This window comes from Periplaneta americana, chromosome 11, assembly GCF_040183065.1.
Source record: "Periplaneta americana isolate PAMFEO1 chromosome 11, P.americana_PAMFEO1_priV1, whole genome shotgun sequence".
Lineage (NCBI taxonomy): Eukaryota > Metazoa > Arthropoda > Insecta > Blattodea > Blattidae > Periplaneta > Periplaneta americana.
In genome coordinates this window covers 19963160-19987690 of record NC_091127.1, presented here as the reverse complement: position 1 = coordinate 19987690, position 24531 = coordinate 19963160, and the positions used below count along the sequence as shown (strand labels likewise).

The following is a 24531-nucleotide window of genomic DNA, read 5'->3' as shown; positions in this document are numbered from 1 at the left end:
TTGGAAATACGTACTGTCGGGATATGGGGAGAGGGTTAAGACGATTACTTACGTATTTGTTGACATTAACTTCGACGGTCAACATGGACACGGAGCATTTGATTTGTGTTGTGGAATGTTACCGTACGCAACCGATGATAACAAATACCCTGCGTACGACTTGCCGGCGCAAAACACAGTTCGAAAGAGGTTATGGTAGCACACAGACCGTCATCTGTTGCTACGACTTTCAAGTTATACCGTACACGTTCTCAAGTTCAGACTGAAGAACGCCTTAAATAATAGGCAACTTCTCTAACATATAAGCTGAAACTCGCTTCAAATCGGTGACCCAACAACAGTGACGTCATGACACATTTTGAAATGAACACCAAGTAGATTCCTGAAACTACCTTAGCATCATAGGAATTCGCTTAACAATGAAGTGAGATAACTTTTTAAATACATACATACATAATACGTACAAAATGAAAATTAGAGTACTCTAAACCTCTCACAGTATCAGATAGATCACCATATTATACAGTGTGTATACTAATTTGCTCCGCAGGAGAAGTGGCAAACAGAATTCGGGCACTCGAGCAGTTGTGTTGGTATCGTGCAGGTAGAGTCAATGACTTTAGCCGCATTGAATGGTGGAGGGTGGAAAAGAGCGAGAGAGGAGATGTAATATTCCTACATATTCAAACCAGGCGCTACACAGTACCAACTTTACAACGTTGCCGAGTCGAATACTGCCGCTTGCTTCACTGCGGAGCCAGTTAATATACACTTTGTAATTATTAGTACCGAGGATCTGATCATAACTACCAAACAAGACAGGCGCCGGAAGAGGTTAGATCAACTAATACCTGCAAATCAAAGACAAGAATGAAGGATTGTTAATGAGAAGTCGACGAAAAGAAAGTGAAGACAGGAGAAGGGTAAAGACGGCGAAGAGACGGAGAAAAAAATGTTAGAAGTCAACGAAAAAGAGAGAAGTGAAATTGAAGAAAAAAATGGAGATGACGAAAGAAGGTAAGTGAAATTGACGAAGAAAAAATAAAGGTCGGAGTGAACGAAAAAGAGAAGGGTGAAGTCGGCGAACAAAAGGTGAAGAAAAGGATGAAGATGAAGAGAAAGGTAAAGATGACGGAGAAGAGTGGAGACGACGAAGAGAAGGGTGAGATTAAAAATGACACAGAAGGGTGAGGACGACGAAGATGAAGGGGAATGGAGGAAAGGTTCAAGTCAACGAAAAGGGGCAGAGTAAAGTTGACAAACAGAAGGTGAAAATGAAAGGAAGATGGGCACGAAAGAGACGAAAACAGAAAAAGAAGGGTGAAAACCACAAAGAGAAGGGTGAAGACGGCGAAGAAAGGGATTAAAACGACGAAGGAAAGAGTGAAAGCGAAGAAAAGGGTAAAGACAACGAAGAGTTGACGAGATGGTGGAAAACGACGAAGAGGTGGTGGAAGACAAAGAACAAATTATGGAAAACGACAAAGAGATGGTGGGAGAGGAGGAAGAGAAAAAGAGATGGTGGGAGATGGCGAAGAAGAGAATCGAGGACGACGAATATGGCAAAGATGAAACGGAAAAAGTTCAAGATGACGAAAAAGAACTCAGAGAAGGGCGGAGTTTGAGCGAAGGCGGCGAAGGAAAGGGAAAGACGATTAATGAGAATAAAAAGTGGAAAAGATAAAATAGAGGGAAGGAAGGAAAACGATGACCAAACATGGTGAACATAATAGAGAAGACGAAAAAGAATAGCATGTAAATAGCGACGGCGGAAAATAATTATGGTCTATAGACAAACAAAAAAAAAAAAAAAAAAGCTGTACCTAGTCCTGCGACAGCTACGTATAAGCAGTTGGTATTCCATACTAAATTTCATTGGCTTCCAGTCAGCATTCAATGCAGTTTAACGTAATCAGTGCTCTTCTAAGGCCTATATTACACTATCAAATTCCTGAGTCACAGAGCTTTGTTAAAATATATATGATAAAATCTTTTACAGTGTAATATAGTACCTTCGATTACATCTAGCTGTGACATAGTTCTGTGATAAAAGTTATGTCATCATCATACCTTTGATAAAATCTGTGACTGAGAAGAAATAAAAATGGCGGCCATTAAGTACACACGGTCTGTGAAAACCACAAAACTTTTAATATCACATTATGAGTCACATGAAATGTTTCATCATCCATTATTAAACACTTAGTATATATGAGATTTCACATCTTCATACTTAAGTTCTCTCAGTAGAGTCTGATAGAATCCTTTTGTATCTTTTCTCCCTACCCCAATCTCTAACCCAAATCGTCGGCTTAGAGTGTAAATCTGTTAACTAACAAAAAGGAGATTTTATAGAGGAAACAATTCACCACCTGTACTTTGGATTTATCCTAAAGTTTCAGAGTTAATTTATATTCAGTTTTTTTTATTTCCCCTGTAAAATTTACTTTCTGTTAGTTAGCAGGTTTACTCTTTAAGCCGACGAAATACATTTTTTCTTTGATTTCTTCTTTAGTATTAATGCAATAACCATTACTGCATTTACAGTTGCAACAATCATAGAACTGTTGTGGCTCCATTCTTAGTACTGTGACGAAAGTCAAGATCAAAGTTTTGACATAGTGTAATATAGTCAAAATCTTACATTTGACCATATATATTTGATCAAAAATTTTATTATATTCTGTGACACAAATTTTATAGTGTTACATAGTCCTTATAACCAGCTGAAATCATTTAATGAGACGGAAGTGGTAATTAAAATTCAGGATTATAATCTGTACCACTTGGCCCGTATTGTGTTGCTGATTGACTCTAATCTCTGATTTCAACGACTCCAACGGCATAGATGGACGAGAAATTGATGTCAGGACTTTAATGTACCTCGTAAATCTCCGTGTCCTCCATATAGAGCAGTAAACACTGACCAGCCAAGTCGAGATGAAAGCAATGTACCGAACTTTATTACGAAGATATCCCAAAGCGGTTTAGGCCTGGGGCAGTCATGCCGAATAGCAGTTTCTCTTCGAATTAGAAGCTCTTCACTGTTTCCATTGACAATTTAACGGTATTTGCAATTGATACAGCGAAGTGTAGACTGCGCCTTGCCCCGCTCTCGCGCCGCGCTCCTGGTCCACTCGGGGGAGAAAGCCGTGGAGGTGCATATGGGAAGAAAGTCAGTGGGCGGACGGCCCGAGGCACGCGTGCGCAGTACGCAATCTTGTGTGACCTTCTTTCGCTAGACCGTCCCATTCACCAATTACCGGTAATAGATCGATACTGGCGAACAGGTGGCAGAAGACCCACCACCACGCCCCCTATGCAACACGGAAGTCGTTATGAATGCCCCTCTGGCCAGCACCAATAAGCACTCTGCAATCTGGCTCCGTCGTAATGTGGTCAGCACGGCGCGATGCGCCTGTTTCCTCTGACCGCATGCCAGTCTCAGCGGAAGCGATCGGCGGTATTCCACGCGGGTTGCCTAGACCCAGGAAAACATGAAACAACAGAGCTTTCACGGGAGAATAGGACTTTTGTGTTGCCCACTTTTAGGAGAGGCGTAAAAATGAAAACAGGGATAACGGCTCGGTTAGAAAAGCCAACGTACTATGGTAGGAACGATCATGATTTTAAAATCAAATGTAGGAAACAGAAAACGGATGTAGGTAAATTCTCATTTTTAAATAGAACTATAAATGATTGGAATGACCTACCTGCAGCGGTCTTTGAGGGCTGTCCTTCATTAAGGAGATTCAAGAATAATTTAAAAAGTTGCGTATAAAGTGCAAATTAAAATTAAGGCGACATTTAGCATTTAATTTTTTAAGGTGACATGTATTTATTTAGCCTGACGAGTTACTTCCTTGGTTTGAATTGTAAATTATTTAAAAATAGCGTGTAAGAGGGTCTTAGACTAGAAATGTTTAGTTTAAATGTAGTTCTGTTTATAAGTACAGTATGCATAAGGGTGTAATTATTTGACTTATTTGAACTATTGTATCAGTGAAGCGAGGTGAGTCAGTGAAGTTATGGTTTTACAGTGCAGTGAATAGTTCCGATCAGTGATAATTTATAGCGTCAATGAAATGTGTTCTATAGTGTCAGTGAAATGTGTTACAGAGTGTCAGTGAAATGTGTTCTATAGTGTCAGTGAAATGCGTGCTAAAGTGTCAGTGAAATGCGTCATAGTGCCACTACAGTGAGTGAGATGAGAGTAAAGTGAAAGACTATTGAAACTTATGTAGGGCTTATACATAATAATGTAGGTTGTAATGTAAAATTAGGTATTTTATTTATGTTTTATTATTATTGTGTTAAATTATATTGTGTATTCTTTTTGTATTGTGTATAAAATTGTAGGCCTATTGTGTATTGTATAATTGTATTGTGTATTGTAATTTTATTGTGTATTGTTTATATTGTGTATACCACTGCCACCGGGTGCATGCCCACTTGCAGTGTAAATAAATACATACATACATACATACATACATACATACATACATACATACATACATACAAGAGACCTGAAAAGTAAAGAACAGGTGGCGAGATAACAGAAAAATACAAGTGTGGAAAAGTATAAAAATGAACCAAAGAAGAAGTGAGATTAGTGTAATGAAGATAAAAAAAATAACGGAAGGAGACGTATAAACAAAAGAGTAAAAACAAACTAGCAATATGAAAATACGAAAAGTATCTGGGAACGTTCCTCGTCCTGCCTAGGACTCGCGCTGGTTCGAGTCTTCAGGGGAGGAAGAAATTTTCTCATGAAATTTCGGTCAGTGTATGGGACCGGTGCCCACCCAGCATCGTGATGCACTTGGGGAGCTGCGATAGGTAGCGAAATCCGGTTGCGAAAGCCAACTACAATGGCTGGGAGGATCATCGTGCTAACCACAAGATATCTTCAATCTGGTTGAATGATCGTCCACCTCTGCTTCGGCATGGCGTGAGGTCAGCAGCCGGCTGGTCGGTCTGGGCCCTTCACGGGCTGTGGCGCCACGAATTATTATTATTATTATTATTATTATTATTATTATTATTATTATTATTATTATAACTGAAGGAACTTGGACAATAAAATAAACGAGCAAGGAAAAAAGTATAAATGAAAATTAAGAAAAATTTAAACAGAAAAACATTAAATGAAAGAAAAAATGAAATAAAATAAGTAATAAAATGAAACATGTTTAAAAAAGGAAAAGGAAAGTAACAAATACAATAAAGGAACAGGTACGAATCATGCAGGTCTAAAGACAAAACGATTTAAAAAAATGGAATTTATAAAATGGGAAGCAAATGAAGTAAATTTTAAAGGCATGTTGGGTCCGATAAGTATAATATAAGTATCAAACATGTGTAGGTTTATTACAGTCAAATGACTTATCAATAGTACACACGTTGAACCATTACAATATTACATGAAATGGTATATAAAAGTTTTTCACAAACGTTTTCGCCATAACCATGGCATCTTCAGGTCATATTAGAAAAGAACACTGTAACATATGATGAACACTTAAAAATATTCAGGCTAAAACAATCGTTAAAAGTTTAAAAATGGTATGGTAGGCAGTTAGAACATACGCCATTAAAAATTATTACATGTAGCATGAAAATAACACCATGAAGTAAAGACATAAATTAAACATAGAAACAAAGAAATGCAGTGTACAATAGTAAAGCAGTAACAAACGCGATGAAGAAACAATTGGACCAACCGGCAAATTGGAAAAATTGAAATATTTTGCATAAATCGGTTGTTGGCTGGATCATTTAACTCGGAAAAAATCAAGACTGCGATATCTGCGTTCTCCTGCTATTTATAAGCAACGTTCGCTTATTGCTTAAAATTAATTTATTTTGCTTTGCACTATTAAAAGAACTGCTGGTCTGTTATTAAAAATCGGTTAGCTTTTTTTTTATTGTTGTCCTACTTTTTGTAATAGTCTACTATGAATGTTACAATACTGCTCGCATAAAATGTTTAATAAATAACCAGAAATATTTCAATAGTCAGTATCTCGAGAACAGGTTTTGGCGGTTGGTCTATTATTGCATAACTACGTCCAATTAGAGCCTACACAGTCTTAAAGAGAAACAGATGAAACATGACGAAATTGATCAATTGAAAACAAATGAAATAGAATAAATTAAATACAGCAGGGGCGATTTCTCAGGGCATGCTATGCTTGCTGCGTAAGCCCAGTATTTTCGTAGAATGTGTATTTCTCAAAATGGCGTTACGTACATTAAAATTTCTTTTGATTTTTGGAATACTGTATAGGCGTAATACCATCCGCAGGTTGCACACCGCAAATATCGCAACGCTTGCTCGTTTCTCGGAGCTACAGGAAAGACGTAGAAATAGCAAGAATATGATGCGCGCGCAAGTGCCTACCTCCTTAGTCCGTCCTAGGCGCACTATCTGTTGTTTGAAGCTCTGGTCCGAGAGCTACACCAACGACTATTTAACGTTACACAGAGCAGTATTGACAGCGGGAATGTACTGTGATTTGCGAGTGCAATGTAATTGTATGAGCGGAATGCATGTGTTAGCTGCTGCATGTATTATTAATTCTTAAACATTAATTTGAAGTATTGCAATGAGTTCGGAATTGTGTATCATTGAAACCTTATTATTAAATCCATTTTCCCGAAGGACTATTCAAGAGAAGACCGACATTATAGAGAATATGTTTGCTCGTTCAGTGCAGCTCAATACAACAATGTGCATTGGTTGGCAGGGTCGAAACAACTAAATAAACTGTTTTGTTGGCCATGTTTGTTATATTATATCGAACTTCTACATCTGATAAGCGAATATAATCCATGACTCATAATGATTTCATAATTATAAAATAAATTATTTATGTGGGTCTGATTATTTTTATTAATTATGAATTATATCCTCCCATCTTCCCCTATGAATAAAAGAGCAAGCCTAACTTTCGTGAGTAGCATTCGCCCCTGAAATACAGAAAAGAATTCATATGCACAATACTAAAATAATAAAATGTATAGAGAAACGGAAAACAATTATATAATAGCCCTAAGGAGAAACAGATGAAAAAATACGAAATTAATGAATTTGAATCAAATGAAATAAAGACAGAAGAAATTAAATATAGAGACAGACAACATAAGTGCACAATACTAAGGGAATGACAAACGCAATAAACACGAAACAATTACATAGGCCTATCTATATATATAATTTGAACTGGTAATGGAAATTACGGGAAAATGGCTGAACGGATTTTAATAAATGACCCCTCATTTTGAAGCTTGGAATTCAAAGTTTAAAAAAAAAAAATAGTAGTTTTCAGTGAAATGTCAATTTTTCAACGTAATTTTCCAAAATCCATCTGTCGTCAGTTTTGAGAACTGGCTAATTGCATTTCAGAATAAAACAAAACACACACTACAGTAAACAATATTACACGAAGGCCATGATCTGAAGAATGCTGACATATTTAGAGCTCAAATTAAATTAGTTATTAAAAACTTAACTTACTAAAAATAATTTACAGGTTCGATTCTGTGGTGTGTAATTTTCTGGGTACAGCTGTGTATTGGATATTAAAAACTACAAAACTTGAGGTGGTTTGATGACATTGTTACCATTAGAAATGAAATATTATTGTAGTTAATGCCATGATGTGATTATTTTTCATTAATTATACATATTAATGCTATATTGATGTTATGAAAGTGAAACGTTTTGGGGTTATGTAAGTAGATGTAGAGAATAACTTAAATTAGATTTTGATTTCTATATTTTACGGAGTGGCGGCTATATAGTATATATAGTATATGTTACTGAAAGCTATAAAACTTACGTAAGATAATAATATTATTAAAAATCAAATATTTTTATAGTTATTAATCAAGTGGGGTTGGGTCTTTTTCATATTATCGTCGTGTGAATGCAAGAACTAGGTAACTCGAAATTTGCATTTTTTTGTTACCTCTTTTATAGCATAGCAAAAATCGCACAAAATGTAATGCAAGAACTTGGTAATTGATCGAACGATACCAGCGACATCTATTTTCCAATATAACAAATAGGTGGATGAAAACAAGACATATTCCTTAGTGTAATAAATAAGTAAATAGACAATATCACAAACTATGAAAAATCAAGTTACATAGTTCTTGCATTCACACGACGATATTTAATGGCGGTGTGGTGTAGATATTTATATGCGTGGTTCTCTTCAGTACTGGCTCGAGAGAGAGTATCTTTCATTATTATGGAAGCAAATAACTTCCAAAATGTCTGGTATTTTTCATTAAAAATAAATCTGAAAAATGTTTATTTGAACGTCTAATGAACTTAGTTTGCAGCATTTGCTGCACAAGCCACTAGTATGGGTATAAAGTGAAACAGATGAAAATAGACGAAATTAATAAAGTGGAATCAAATGGAATAAAGACAGAAGAAATTAAATATTATAGAAACAGGGAACTTAAGTCCACAATACTAAGGAAATAACAAACTATAAACAGGAAACAATTACATAGGCCTATATTGGCATAAAGTGAAACAGATGAAAATAGACGAAATGAATTAAGTGGAATCAAATTAAATAAAGACAGAAGAAATTAAATATAGAAACAGAGAACTTAAGTCCACAATACTAAGGGAATAACAAACACGATAAAGAGAAAACAATTACATAGACCTATATAAACATAAAATGAACAGATGAAAATAGACGAAATGAATTAAGTGGAATCAAATTAAATAAAGACAGAAGAAATTAAATGTAGAAACTGAGAACTTAAGTCCACAATACTAAGGGAATAAACGCGGTAAACAGAAAACAATTACACAGGCCTATATGGGTATAAAATGAAACATGAAAATAGACGAAATGAATAAAGTGCAATCAAATTTAAATAAAGACAGAAGAAATTAAATGTAGAAACAGAGAACTTAAGTTCACAATGCTAAGGGAATAACAAACACGATAAAGAGAAAACAATTACATAGACCTATATGAACATAAAATGAACAGATGAAAATAGACTAAATGAATTAAGTGGAATCAAATTAAATAAAGACAGAAGAAATTAAATGTAGAAACAGAGAACTTAAGTCCACAATACTAAGGGAATAAACGCGGTAAATAGAAAACAATTACACAGGCCTATATGGGTATAAAATGAAACATGAAAATAGACGAAATGAATAAAGTGCAATCAAATTTAAATAAAGACAGAAGAAATTAAATATAGAAACAGAGAACTTAAGTCCACAATACTAAGGGAATAACAAACACGATAAACAGAAAACAATTACATAGGCCTATATGTACATTAAGTGAAACAGATGAAAAAAGACGAAATGAATAAACAGAAATCAAATGTAATAAAGACAGAAGAAATTAAATATAAAAACAGAGAACTAAAGTCCACAATAATAAGGCAATAAGAAACTCGACGTGACTGACGGATCAAATATAAAAAAGGGAAGAAGAATGTGAAGTCGCGGAAAGAAATTTAAGAGAAAGGAAAAGGATAGGAGTAAATTGAAATTAAGAGGAGGAAAGAAAACGTGGAAGGAAAATAGAAAAGACAAAACCAAAACGAGAAAGGAGGAAAGGTTTGAATAGGAAAGAAAGGACGTAACAGCAAGAAAAGAAATCGTTGCGGTGACCTAGAAAAAGAAAAAGAGAGTTGGTATGATTTATAGACGCCGCAATTTCACTGATGGCTACTGGGATGAACTGCAAGTAACACACATTTCAGAGAGATCGGTGTGGGTCAGGCTCGAGATCGTGACTCCGGCCAGTCACGACCCCGTCGGCAGCAGCGTCCTTCTCGACAGTGGCTGCGCGCAGCTAGCTACAGCTCCAGGTGCGCTATGGTCCAGTGATCAAGGCTGGATATCGCATCGCATCGAGAGCGGTAGCACACGGACAGCGTGACTGCTCTTCAGTCTGGTTGCTACGATACGTGAAAGCGCAGCGCTGATCACATCGACGAGCTGGGCACAAAATAGAAAACTTAGTCGACGGGGACTGGCTATCCGCCCTGAGGGCATTTTAATAAATGCGAAGTCTCCGGAAAAACAAAGCCGAAGTCTACACCACATGGCCTAATCCGCGTACAGCATTACGTAAGAGAAGAACGACGATGACGACCAGGAACAGAAGGGGCTTGGATGTAGAGAAGCTAACGAGAATACCGTTGGAATAACAAATGACTGACGGAGATGCAGAGAAAAGAAGAAAAGGGCGATGAAGCTTCATCAATAATCTGAAACACATTAAAGTTCAAGAATCAATAGAAATACGAAAAGTACTACATAATGAAGGCGAAGAAAATCGATACAAACAGAAGAAAGATACGAATGTTGAAGAGAAGAATTAGTAAAAGATATTTGAAATGATGCAAACTCAACAAAAAGAAGACAAAACGAAGGTTCAATAATCAATAGAAATAAGAAAATTGGATAACGGAGAAGAAAATCGATACAAACAGAAGAAAAATACAAATGTTGAACAGTCAAAAGAGAAGGATTAGTAAAATATATTTGAAATAATGCAAACCCAACAAAAAGAAGACAAAACGAAGGTTCAAGAATCAATAGAAATAAGAAAATTGGATAACGAAGGCGAAGAAAATCGATATAAACAGAAGAAAAAAATACGAATGTTGAAGAATCAAAAGGGTTAGTAAAAGATATTTGAAATAATGCAAACCCAACAAAAAGAAGACAAAACGAAGGTTCAAGAATCAATAGAAATAAGAGAATTTGATAACGAAGGCGAAGAAAATCGATACCACAAACAGAAGAAAAATACGAATGTTGAAGAGTCAAAAGAGGATTAGTAGAATATATTTGAAATAATGCAAACCCAACAAAAAGAAGACAAAACGAAGATTCAATAATCAATAGAAATAAGACAATTGGATAACGAAGGCGAAGAAAATCGATACAAACAGAAGAAAAATACAAATGTTGAAGAGTCAAAAGAGGATTAGTAAAAGATATTTGAAATAATGGAAACTCATCAAAAAGAAGACAAAACGAAGGTTCAAGAATCAATAGAAATAAGAAAATTGGATAACGAAGGCGAAGAAAATCGATACAAACAGAAGAAAAATACAAATGTTGAAGAGTCAAAAGAGGATTAATAAAATATATTTGAAATAATGCAAACCCAACAAAAAAAAGAAGACAAAACGAAGATTCAATAATCAATAGAAATAAGACAATTGAATAACGAAGGCGAAGAAAATCGATACAAACAGAAGAAAAATACAAATGTTGAAGAGTCAAAAGAGGATTAGTAAAATATATTTGAAATAATGCAAACCCAACAAAAAGAAGACAAAACGAAGATTCAATAATCAATAGAAATAAGACAATTGAATAACGAAGGCGAAGAAAATCGATACAAACAGAAGAAAAATACAAATGTTGAAGAGTCAAAAGAGGATTAGTAAAATATATTTGAAATAATGCAAACCCAACAAAAAGAAGACAAAAGGAAGGTTCAAGAATCAATAGAAATAAGAAAATTGGATAACGAAGGCGAAGAAAATCTATACAAACAGAAGAAAAAAATACGAATGTTGAAGAGTCAAAAGGGTTAGTAAAAGATATTTGAAATAATGCAAACCCAACAAAAAAAGAAGACAAAACGAAGGTTCAAGAATCAATAGAAATAAGAAAATTGGATAACGAAGGTGAAGAAAATCGATACAAGCCGAAGAAAAATACGAATGTTGAAGAGTCAAAAGAGGGTTAGTAAAATATATTTGAAATAATGTAAACCCAACAAAAAGAAGGCAAAACGAAGGTTCAAGAATCAATAGAAATAAGAAAATTGGATAACGAAGGCGAAGAAAATCGATACAAACAGAAGAAAAAAATACGAATGTTGAAGAGTCAAAAGGGTTAGTAAAAGATATTTGAAATAATGCAAACCCAACAAAAAAAGAAGACAAAACGAAGGTTCAAGAATCAATAGAAATAAGAAAATTGGATAACGAAGGTGAAGAAAATCGATACAAGCCGAAGAAAAATACGAATGTTGAAGAGTCAAAAGAGGGTTAGTAAAAGATATTTGAAATAATGCAAACCCAACAAAAAGAAGACAAAACGAAGGTTCAAGAATCAATAGAAATAAGAAAATTGGATAACGAAGGCGAAGAAAATCGATATAAACAGAAGAAAAAAACACGAATGTTGAAGAATCAAAAGGTTAGTAAAAGATATTTGAAATAATGCAAACCCAACAAAAAGAAGACAAAACGAAGGTTCAAGAATCAATAGAAATAAGAAAATTGGATAACGAAGGTGAAGAAAATCGATACAAGCCGAAGAAAAATGCGAATGTTGAAGAGTCAAAAGGGTTAGTAAAAGATATTTGAAATAATACAAACCCAACAAAAAAGAAGACAAAACGAAGAGCAACAACGCAGAGTTTCCTGCTTCATATTTTTACAAGAAAACTGCAAGGTTCGAACTTCAGTTCCCGTGATGACAAAAGATGAAGATGACGCAGCTGCGACTAGTCTGCCCTTTATGAGCCCTTGATGGACAGAACCAAATTTGGCAAAGATGTATTCTCGCATTCAGACAGAAGCCTGGCTCAAGTTGTCCGAGGCGTAATTGCTCCGCGAGGCCGCAATCAAACCAACGTTTATGCACTTGTTATGGTTACGGAAATCGTAAAGAGCAGCAATGCACTTTTATAGTTATGGCTGTGAAATTGGAAATCGCTGCGAACGCTGCCTTAAATGGAACCCGGACCCGACGGCACGGCAAACGAGGATCTGGAGTGGGGGAGGAGGTTCGCCTGAGCTCAAATCAGACTCGGCACGCGGCCCATTGTTGTTACATGCTGAGCAAATGCCACTCCCATCAGCGTTCGTAACCTTCTGTCTCTTGCTTCATCCTTCAATCATCTACATTGTTTCCAACTCTATCATTTTGCTCCAAGCAATATTCACTCAGCGCTTATTTTGCACTTCGTGTACAGTTAGCTTTCTGCGCCAAAGACGAGGCATCAAAACACTGGTTAAAATGTAGGCATCAAATGCAATTATGTGATGGACAGAAACATTGGTTAAAATGTAGGCATCAAATGCAATTATGTGACGGACAGAAACACTGGTTAAAATGTATGCATCAAATGCAATTATGTGACGGACAGAAACACTGGTTCAAATATAGGCATCAAGTGCAATTATGTGACGGACAAAAATACTGGTTCAAATATAGGCATCAAATGCAATTATGTGAGACAAAAACACTGGTTCAAATATAGGCATCAAATGTAATTATGTGACGGACAGAAACACTGGTTCAAATAGAGGCATCAAATGCAATTATGTGACGGGACAGAAACACGGGTTCAAATATAGGCATCAAATGTAATTATGTTACGGACAAAAACACTGGTTCAAATGTAGGCATCAAATGCAATTATGTGACGGACAGAAACACTGGTTGAAATATAGGCATAAAGTGCAATTATGTGACGGGCAGAATCACTGGTTCAAATAGAGGCATCAAATGCAATTATGTGACGGACAGAAACACTGGTTCAAATATAGGCATCAAATGAAATTATGTGACAGACAAAAACACTGGTTCAAATATAGACATCAAATGCAATTATGTGACGGACAGAAACACTGGTTCAAATATAGGCATCAAATGCAATTATGTTACGGACAGAAACACTGGTTCAAATATAGGCATCAAATGCAATTATGTTACGGACAGAAACACTGGTTCAAATATAGGCATCAAATGTAATTATGTGACGGACAGAAACACGGTTCAAATATATGCAATTATGTGACGGACAGAAACACTGGTTCAAATATAGGCATCAGATGCAATTATGTGACGGACAGAAACACTGGTTCAAATATAGACATCAAATGCAATTATGTGACGGACAGAAACACTGCTTCAAATATAGGCACCAAATGCAATTATGTGACGGACAGAAACACTGGTTCAAATATATGCAATTATGTGACGGACAGAAACACTGGTTCAAATATAGGCATCAAATTCAATTATGTGACGGACAGAAACACTGGTTCAAATATAGGCATCAAATGCAATTATGTGACGGACAGAAACACTGGTTCAAATATAGGCATCAAATGATCAAGCTCTTTTTGCCTGGCCTTCAGGACGTCCCGACCTACAATGCCTGATAATGCTCTTTGGGGCTTCATCAAAGACAAATCACCGCTATAACACAACTAGAAGCAGCTGTAGAAGATGTCTTCAACAAAGTGACCCTAGATTATCTCCGCAATACATCTGCCAGGAAATGGTACAGAATTCAGCTGTGTTAAGAAAATGAAAGCCTTCATATCGACGTCTTGGATCGTTAAACTATCAGGTACATGTCCATATCAGTCTATCAATCAATCATACTTACGGTAGTGTCGTAATACATGAGGGTACGCCCACTTTGTGACTATTATGTGTATGCAGGGGAGTAACTTTCCCAAATTCATCATATTCAAAGACAGTGCAACGAATCCAAAGCAGACATGCAAATTAATATCATTAGATTAGAATGCAACATCATAACCAGGCTTCGAGACTTTGGACCCGATACAATAAGTTTACTGTGCATGCACTATAGGTTGTTGACTCGCTGCAGGTAGATAGAGATATGTTGAGGTAACAACGTTGCTATTTAGAGTAGAGTACGGTAATATGGGGAAACGCACACATATGTACATTCTGAAAGTAAATATGCATTACACAATGACAATTTCAAAAGAATGTGAAAAGCATTTATTCTCCTGTCTTTTATAAGCATTTATGTTTAATTATACACATTGTTAATGGTGGAAATAAGCATGTAGTAATTTTAATTTTTTCATTTATCCTATTGGTCGTCTTTAGGAAGTGCAGTTACAGTATCGAATTGTAATGTACCTACTACAAGATACATTCTTAGTGTCTCAAACGTAAATCTTTTTCGGTTATCTGCCAAAGTTTGTACTGTGAAAAGCTGCGCTCTACGTCGCATGATGTGATACCAAAACGAAAAAACCTAACATCATTGCAGTCTCTAAGAGACAGTCCTTTATTCTCGGGTGACTCTATGCCCACTAATTTAGTGTTTATGTTACACAGTGTTCCATATCCGTTATTTTTACATAAAATTGATTTCCACTTCTGTTTTACATGTTCAGTAACCGGCGTATTTGGTGTCTCATTAATTCTCTGCATCATTTTCCAAATTAATTTGAGGGCTTCTGGCATCTCTTGGTCTGACTTTTCAAACAGTGTAATAGTTTCAGACACAGTTTGTAAATGGGTTTGTATGAAAATCAAATTATTCGTCAGAACCTTCAAATCCAGAGCGTTTTTCTTTGCATATTTGTTGGCATTCATTCTACAGTACCCCCACCCACTATACGCTTTACCACTGTACTGGGTGTTCATTTCAAAGTGTGTCATGACGTCACTGTTGTTGGGTCACCGATTTGAAGCGAGTTTCAGTTTATATGTTAGAGAAGTTGCCTATTATTTAAGGCGTTCTTCAATCTGAACTTGAGAATGTGTACGGTATAACTTGAACGTCGTAGCAACAGATGGCGGTCTGTACGGTCTGTGTGCTACCATAACCTCTTTCGAACTGTGTTTTGCGCCGGTAAGTCGTACGCAGGGTATTTGTTATCATCGGTTGCGTATGGTAACATTCCACAACACAAATCAAATGCTCCGTGTCCATGTTGACCGTCGAAGTTAATGTCAACAAATACGTAAGTAATCGTCTTAACCCTCTCCCCATATCTCGACAGTACGTATTTCCAAACAGTTCACATTCCTGCCACTACCGGCGTTACCGTACGTATCGGCATGTACTCTTCAGAATGAACGCCGTACTTGCTAGCCAACTTCTCTGCCTCTTAGATTATACACCTGAGCTGCGGAAGTGTAGGAAGATTGAATTCTCTAGGCTCATCAGCTAGCCACATGACGGCATGCAGCGAGCCAAGACACATTTTGAACTGAACACCCAGTACTCAGCACACTGTTATGCGGATTTCCCACTGAACGGCTCGAAGCCTGATCATAACATATACTCCAAGAATTTATTCCAAAAAATCTCATCACTTCATCAGAAAGAACTCTCGCCAATATCCCTTACCGAATTCAGAGGAGTCGTCCCATTAAATCTTGTCAAATTCAAAGAGTTCCTGCATCAAACTTCATCATGTTTAAAAGAGTCGCCCGGAGGAACTTCACGAATTTCGAGTCGGTGGTTAGAACTTTAGCAGTATAACGGGAATTAGAGGACTAATCCTACCTGTGGTGAAGAGCACGATGGCCTTGAGGCAGCTGTACTCGGCCGAGTCGACGTGCAGCGCCTTGAGCTTCTCCACCTGCTCCTGGAATATGCGGATGTGGTCCATGAAGGCGACGACTCGGTCCGCCGCCATGGGCGACGCGTGCAGGCCGGCGGCGGCGAGCAGGGGCGCCACGTGCAGAGGCATGGAGCACTGCGACGCGTTCAGCACGAACAGCTCGCTCCACACGAGGCGCAGCAGCGCCACCTGGTCCGTGACCTGCAGGTCGGGGAAGAAGGGGATGTTGCGCGCCCATTCCACGGCCGAGAAGAGCAGGCGCGCCGCCAGCTCGCAGATGTTGTCGATGCCCATGATGTTGTTGGGCTGCATGCACTGGCCGTAGCGCGACGTGGGGTAGGGCTCGGCGCGCAGCAGCAGCGAGATGTAGCTGGACAGGTACGAGTGCCCGTTGAGGCCGGCGGCCGCCGCGGCCGAGGCGGCGTCGCCGTTGGTGAGTGCGAACTGGCCGGGCAGCCCCGGCGGCTGCGAAGGCGGCACCCGCCCCCGCTGCACGGCTGCAACAAACACAACTCAGTTCACCAAACTGTTTGATCTTCCCTGGTGTCCCAGTCGCTAATTGGGTTTATCTTCACAAGGATAACTGCATTCATTCTACTTGGTTATAAACCGATAGGCCTACCAGAAAACACAGACTAATACAGTAGCGATGAATAACTATTCCTCTTGGTCCATAGAATAGGAAATCCACCCACCCATTCCTTTCAGATTAATACAGTGGCAATGAATAACTATTCCTCTTGGTCCATGGAATAGGAAATCCACCCACCCATTCCTTTCAGATTAATACAGTAGCAATGAATAACTATTCCTCTTGGTCCATGGAATAGGAAATCCACCCACCCATTCCTTTCAGATTAATACAGTGGCAATGAATAACTATTCCTCTTGGTCCATAGAATAGGAAATCCACCCACTCATTCCTTTCAGATTAATATAGTGGCAATGAATAACTATTCCTCTTGGTCCAAAGAATAGAAAATCCACCCACCCATTCATTTCAGATTAATACAGTGGCAATGAATAACTATTCCCCTTGGTCCATAGAATAGGAAATCCACCCATCCATTCCTTTCAGACTAATACAGTGGCAATGAATAACTATTCCTCTAGGTCCAAAGAATAGGAAATCCACCCATCCATTCCTTTCAGACTAATACAGTGGCAATGAATAACTATTCCTCTTGGTCCATAGAATAGGAAATCCACCCACTCATTCCTTTCAGATTAATATAGTGGCAATGAATAACTATTCCTCTTGGTCCAAAGAATAGAAAATCCACCCACCCATTCCTTTCAGATTAATACAGTGGCAATGAATAACTATTCCTCTTGGTCCATAGAATAGGAAATCCACCCATCCATTCCTTTCAGACTAATACAGTGGCAATGAATAACTATTCCTCTAGGTCCAAAGAATAGGAAATCCACCCATCCATTCCTTTCAGATTAATACAGTGCCAATGAATAACTATTCCTCTTGGTCCATAGAATAGTAAATCCACCCACCCATTCCTTTCAGACTAATACAGTGGCAATGAATAACTATTCCTCTTGGTCCATAGAATAGGAAATCCACCCATCCATTCCTTTCAGATTAATACAGTGGCAATGAATAACTATTCCTCTTGGTCCATAGAATAGGAAATCCACCCACCCATTCCTTCTTTCATCTCTCCAATCCTCTCTCAGCCCTTACTGGTAAAGCTACATGCTTAATTGCAAAAGTGATATCTATCATCTTCATACCATATCCTTAGATTTACGGTTATGTTAAAAAAAACTTCTCTTTTTTGTCCACACCTGTGGAGTAACGGTCAGCGCGTCTGGCCGCGAAACCAGGTGGCCCGCGTTGGAATCCCGGTCGGAGCAAGTAACTTGGTTGAGTTTTTTTCCGGGGTTTTCCCTCAACCAAATATGAGCAAATGCTGGGTAACTTTCGGTATTTGACCCCGGATTCATTTCATCGGCATTATCACCTTCTTCTCATTCAGACGCTAAATAACCAGAGATGTTGATAAAGCGTTGTAAAATAACCTACTTTACTTACTTACTATCTTAGTGAATTCTGTTAAGTATGAGGAAATGAGTATACCTACACTTACTATCAAACGTTTATGATATTGCGATATTTAATATTTTTGAAAGTAATGTATCTTTACCTAGATATAATAAAACGTATTGCTAAAATACAGTAAGTAATTGATAGAGGAGTACATTCATAATGACAGGTCTCAACAACAAACGATATTCCAATGAAACCCATAACAAAATTTTAAGGTTTTACGAGAAATCCCAAAAACATCTGCATTATAGGCAGTCAAGAAATTTTAAGATTTTAGGCGTATGCAGCCATTATATATATATAAAAAAATGGCAGTGGTCAACTTTTCATGATTACTTATCAGTTGCAGTTCGTTCGCCAGAGTCCGCACAACCGAACGGATAACATTGAGATGTGTGAGAACCTCGGTTGAAATTACATACTGCATATTTATTTTATTAGTTACTTCTTACTTTCATTTTCCGCGGTTGAATAATTTTTTTAACAATATTGTATGGTACAGTGATTCGAACCGAGGTCCTCACGACACAGTCTACTTATCTACAACATTATTCGTTCGGCTATCTCTCTTTTGACAAATGAGTTGCAATTGATAATCAAGAAACTGGAGGGCAACAATGTAAAATACCATTTCCTGGTTGATTGTCTACCCTGTAGGCATAAACTGAATATGTGCATCTGCTCTTTAAAACGCTAAACGTCCACACCTGAGGAGTAACGGTTAGTGCGTCTGGCCGCGAAACCAGGTGGCCCTGGTTGAGGTTTTTCCGGGGTTTTCCCTCAACCCAATATGAGCAAATGCTGGGTAACTTTCAGTGATGGACCCCGGACTCATTTCACCGGCATTATCACCTTCATCTCATTCAGACCTAAATAACCTAAGATGTTAATAAAGCGTCGTAAAAATAACTACTAAAAACGCTAAAATAAGTTAACATAATTTTCATGAAATATTGTATATCACCTTGACGACTTCCTATCGTCAGAAGGGACACAGGACCGTTCTAGAGATATCTAACGCTTGAGATGCTGGAACAGGCATCTTAAAAATTATTTTAAAAAAAGGGGGGGGAAGAAGCTGAATGCTTTACGAATTCGATTCCTGACAAATGTGATGAAGTTACTTTGTGGCCATAATAACTGCAGGATAAACTCTCTGAGTATTAACTTCCCGTGACATTTTTATTTCACCATTGCTCCACAGTCACTGTATCATCTCATCTCTCCTGAACAACCTCTCCAGTTCGCAAGATATTTACCAAAGAACTGCAAACTTTCTGTTTATTAAATCTGACAGCATTATCTACAATCTCGAATAACTCATCAAGTTGGCAACACTGCCTCTATTCGTCGGGTTGCAGGAACACATGAGGAACAGGTCACGAACTTGATTGCGTCCCAAACATCTGACTTCCTGGATTTCTTCCTACGCGTTGGCTTAGGCTAGTTTTTGAAAGGACCACACTTCGATCCTCAATTAGTTTCAAAACACCCACGTATTTTCTGTTAAGTTTCTTTATTTTTTAATTGGTTTCGATTTCACACTGGGCTAAAACTGAGTGTCCTGTGACGTGGAGTCATCATGATGTTGGAAATTAGTATTTCAAACTAATTTCAACCTTTAGGACAATCATCGGCAAAGAACGTCATAAAAAATACAGCTCGCAAAATACAGCAAAGGACAAGGTAAGAGAAGGGAGGTACAAGAGGAGAAGGCGGGAACACCTTCACTATTGCAACTTTTCAGTGCTTAGAGATGGGTAGTGAACATACCCGAACTCTTTAAACAGGCCAACACACTGTGGGATTTCGATAAAGGGGTTTCAACATAAAGCTGGACTTCATAGCACTAAAGGCGACATATTTCTCGTCCGAGGACTTTCTTTACCTGTCAGGGCACTCTTATACGTAGACCTATCCTTTAGTACTTTCCCATCATATTAAGCCGTCACGCTGTGGAATTCCTGGGACGTAGTATTAGCATGACACTGGACATTTACCAATAAAAATGTTTTCCCTCTGAAAGCTTCATATTTTATTTTCCACGTTAGAATTGCCCTCGGTCGCCTAGAGCAACTGTATTCAATTTTTTTTGCTAGCGTGTCCCAAAAATAATTTTTTTTTACCCTCATATCCCCAAACTGCATTGCAGTTATATAAGAAATAACAAAAGACCATGATTGACATATGCAAAATACATTATTATTACTACTTACTTGCTGCCTTTTAAGGAACCCGGAGGTTCATTGCCGCCCTCTCATAAGCCCGCCAATTCTGAGCAAGATTAATCCAGTTTCTAGCATCATATCCCACCTCCCTCAAATCCATTTTAATATTATATTCTCATCTACGTCTCGGCCTCCCCAAAGGTCTTCTTCCCTCCGGCCTCCCAACTAACACTCTATATGCATTTCTGGATTCGCTCATACGTGCTACATGTCCTGCCCATCTCAAACGTCTGAATTTAATGTTCCTAATTATGTCAGGTGAAGAATACAATGCGTGCAGCTCTGCGTTGTGTAACTTTCTCCATTCTCCTGTAACTTCATCCCTCTTAGCCCCAAATATTTTCCTAAGAACCTTATTCTCAAACACCCTTAATCTCTGTTCCTCTCTCAAAGTGAGAGTCCAAGTTTCACAGCTATACAGAACAACCGGTAATATAACTGTTACATTATTATTATTATTATTATTATTATTATTATTATTATTATTATTACTATTATTATACAGTAATAAAATTATTGATGCAATAATAACAGTGACTTACATAAAATGTTACTGAAGCAAGGAGAAACAAGAGTTCATATTGTAAAAGAAAAAATGTAAACTGCAATTTTATATACCCAGTTAGTGGGATGATATACTGAATACCACTGGCCCAGAGGTTACCATGCTAGCCGCTGGATCCGAAATTCTTGGGTTAAAACCTGACCGACAGTGGTAAAATCTTTATCATAGCTTGCTCCGGGAAGAAAATAATGCTTTGGGTCCCACATCATAGATTTATGGCACATAAAAGAAGAACCCTAATTCTGATAGAAGATTTCAGACAAAATTAGTTTGTAATCTCTCTCGATAATATTGAATTTCGACACTCTGCAGTTGAAAACGAGTTAAATTAAATGCTATCACTACTATCTCTCGGTAGGACATATCATAAGTAAAAATAACAGGACTCTCTTCTTCATCTATCAACAGCTTTCAGGGTGTAGGCCCTATTGTTTGCGCCGACTGTGAACCGTTTACGAACTGCAGACTAATGGACTTACCGTGACATCATGTTTTATGGTGTCATTACCACGCCTGGCGCTAGCGAAGACAATATTCATAGTCGATTTCTACCATCATTTTGTACAGTAAAATCCCGATTATCCGTCACCGTATTAACCGATTAGTGGATTATCCGAAAGTCTTTCTCTCTCGCTCTTTTTGTTTTGCAGAAAAAATATGAGTACATTATATTAGTACGACATTTTTTTTCTACAGAGTGTTTTTTTTACAAACCTTTACCCTTATGCAGTATGATCTTCTCTTCGAGTGGTCGTACTGTCTAACTTCTTTGCAAAATGTCTTCCACAGGTGTCAAAAGAATACGTGTTTGCTACGAAAAAATGTGCGAGTAATTGATTGGTTTGGGAAATGAGAAAGTGTCTCATCACAATACGAGATAGGAATTACAACTGTGCGCGATTTAATAAAAAAGAATATAAAGTGCATCAAATTTGTAAATCTACAACATGAGACCTCTACTATTCCACAGACAGCTGTCATAAGTAGCTTCCTTGACCATTAAAAACCCGTCGTTGAGAACCAGAGTTAAATTAGTGAACTTATGATCCACTACCTAGTGTGTTAAAAGAAAAGACAACGTGGAAAATGACGAAACTGTATTTTGCACTTAGTTTATGAACACCTTTTATAGTACGGATTATCCGATTTTTTCGAATCTCTCTGCCCACAAATTGTAATGTTATCGACCTTTGCACAATACGAAAACGTGGTTGAACGTCCATGAGAAGGGCTTCTCGCAAGACTACACAGGACATCGCACTGAAAGCTAGAAAAAAAATGTCTTATACGGGATTCGAACACATTACTCGCTTTCACGCACCCTCACCATTGGTTAGCCCAAGGTCTGCGCCTCAGCCATCGTCCTGTTGCTGCTGGAGGGCGGGATCACGGAGGGAAGATTTTTTGCGTGTCCTGGTCTGATCTTGGAACCTCAAATTCCGGATTTGGTCTGTGGAAATGCAGCAGATCGCCTCGATTCCTTGTCCGTCCCGTTCCGCCCTACATACCATCTGCTTTCTGCATTAATTAGTAATTACCGTCCTATCCCTGGCGGTGCTCCAAACGAGTTCTGCAGGATGGAAGGAGAGCGAGCTGTCCGCGTGACGTAACGGATTTGCACCATGTCACCAAGATCTGCTCGACATTCCCTCCGGGTTGATGCCTCAGCGCATACGCTACGAATCGCCACAGAACCTGTCGGGAAGGGTGGCATGCTTCGAGTCCTCGAAGTTGGCACACAAATCCTTGTGCCATCTTCTTCCTGCGCGTTCTGTATTCTTCTAACGTTTCAGTTTCTCTTGCATTCACGTTCCACCATTACCCCAGTGTCCAAATTATCACTTCGTGATCTCATGACGGCCGCAGACTTGACTGTGAGGATAGAGTATGCGCTTCCTGTCCAAAACAGTCCGTGGTTCGTTCGTCAGCGTGGGTAGTGGAGGGGATTTATCTTTCTTCCACTGCAATAGGTGTTAGACTCTTGTCATGAGCTACTGTCGGTGACTCAGGAGAAGACGAGAGCGGACTGAGGAGGAAGGGATGTGAACAGATAACGTACGACAACACGTGCAATATTTGTAATGTAGTAAGCGGAAACATTAGGTCTCCTTCTGTTCAACTTAGCTTTAATTTCCATACGCATTGTTACTCATGTTTCCTGCACGAGTAATAACCTGGCTACTGGGATGCTTATCTGAGCGATGTTTATAATAATCTACAGCGATAGTCAAGAAGGGCACATTCTTTCCGCTCGTCTTCTCCTGAGTAACGGACAGTATCTTGAACTATCTCAGCGGTGACCCTGTGCCGTGCTGACCTCCTCACCAGGGAGGCCAGCAAAGTGTCTGTACGAAAGGAGACAGAATATGACGAAAGAAAGGTATGATCACTAGAGCCTGGCAAGCAGATCGTCACCTCTCCAAGTTTCTTTAATTTTTTGTAATGTTTGCTTTTTTTTTTAATATAGATTTTACCTTATTATCATATACCATTTAATTTGACTATTACACTTTTACTCTGGAAGGTACGGGGTTCGATCCCAGGTGGTGACAGGATTTTTTCTCGTTGCCAAACTTTCAGAACGGCCCCGAGGTTCACTCAGCCTCCTATAAAACTGAGTACCGGGTCTTTCCCGGGGGTAAAAGGCGGTCAGAGCGTGGTGCCGACCACACCATTTCATTCTAGTGCCGAAGTCATGGAAAGCATGGGGCTCTACCTCCATGCCCCCCCCCCAAGTGCCTTCATGGTATGTTACGGGGATACCTTTACCTTTTTTTATTACACTTTTACTACGTCATACCACTTTTGACCAATAAAACGGTACGAAAGGACGTCTTTCGACCAATCATGGCTGCTTATCGCACAATTTTATCGCTTCCCTAGCATTTGTTTGTTTTTATCACTATCCTAGCATTTGTTTCTTTGTTTGCCAGCTTTAAAACTGCAAATTCTTTACGGTACTATAAAACATGCTTTGCGATCGTAATTTGTTTCCCATAGATAGTCGACTGAAAATGGCAGATCCGTTCAAACATTTTGGTGAAGGGAACATTAGTGAAATAGAATTTTAGTACCGTAAGTCAATTAATATCTATTTTATTGTATTAGAGTACTTTGTTTCTTCTAATCTTTATATACTTTCTCCTGTTTTTATCATCTTCCTTCCATTTGTTTCTTTGTTTGCCAACATTTCAAACTGTATTTTTATGGTACTATAAAACATGCTTTGCGACAGTCATTTGTTTACAGCATAGACAGTCAGCTGAATATTTTGGCTCCGTTCAAACGTTTTGGTG

The 24531-nt window shown here is 38.1% G+C and overlaps 1 protein-coding gene across 2 annotated transcripts in view; it reads right to left on the bottom strand.

Annotated features, from left to right (window-relative positions):
• Positions 1-24531, bottom strand: part of svp (COUP transcription factor 2) — a 603390-nt gene that overhangs the window by 342861 nt on the left and 235998 nt on the right. For both annotated transcript variants that reach the window (XM_069839116.1, XM_069839117.1), the window contains one exon: positions 16320-16874. In XM_069839116.1, coding sequence (XP_069695217.1) covers positions 16320-16874 — 555 coding nt within the window. The remainder of the gene's footprint in view (positions 1-16319; positions 16875-24531) is intronic.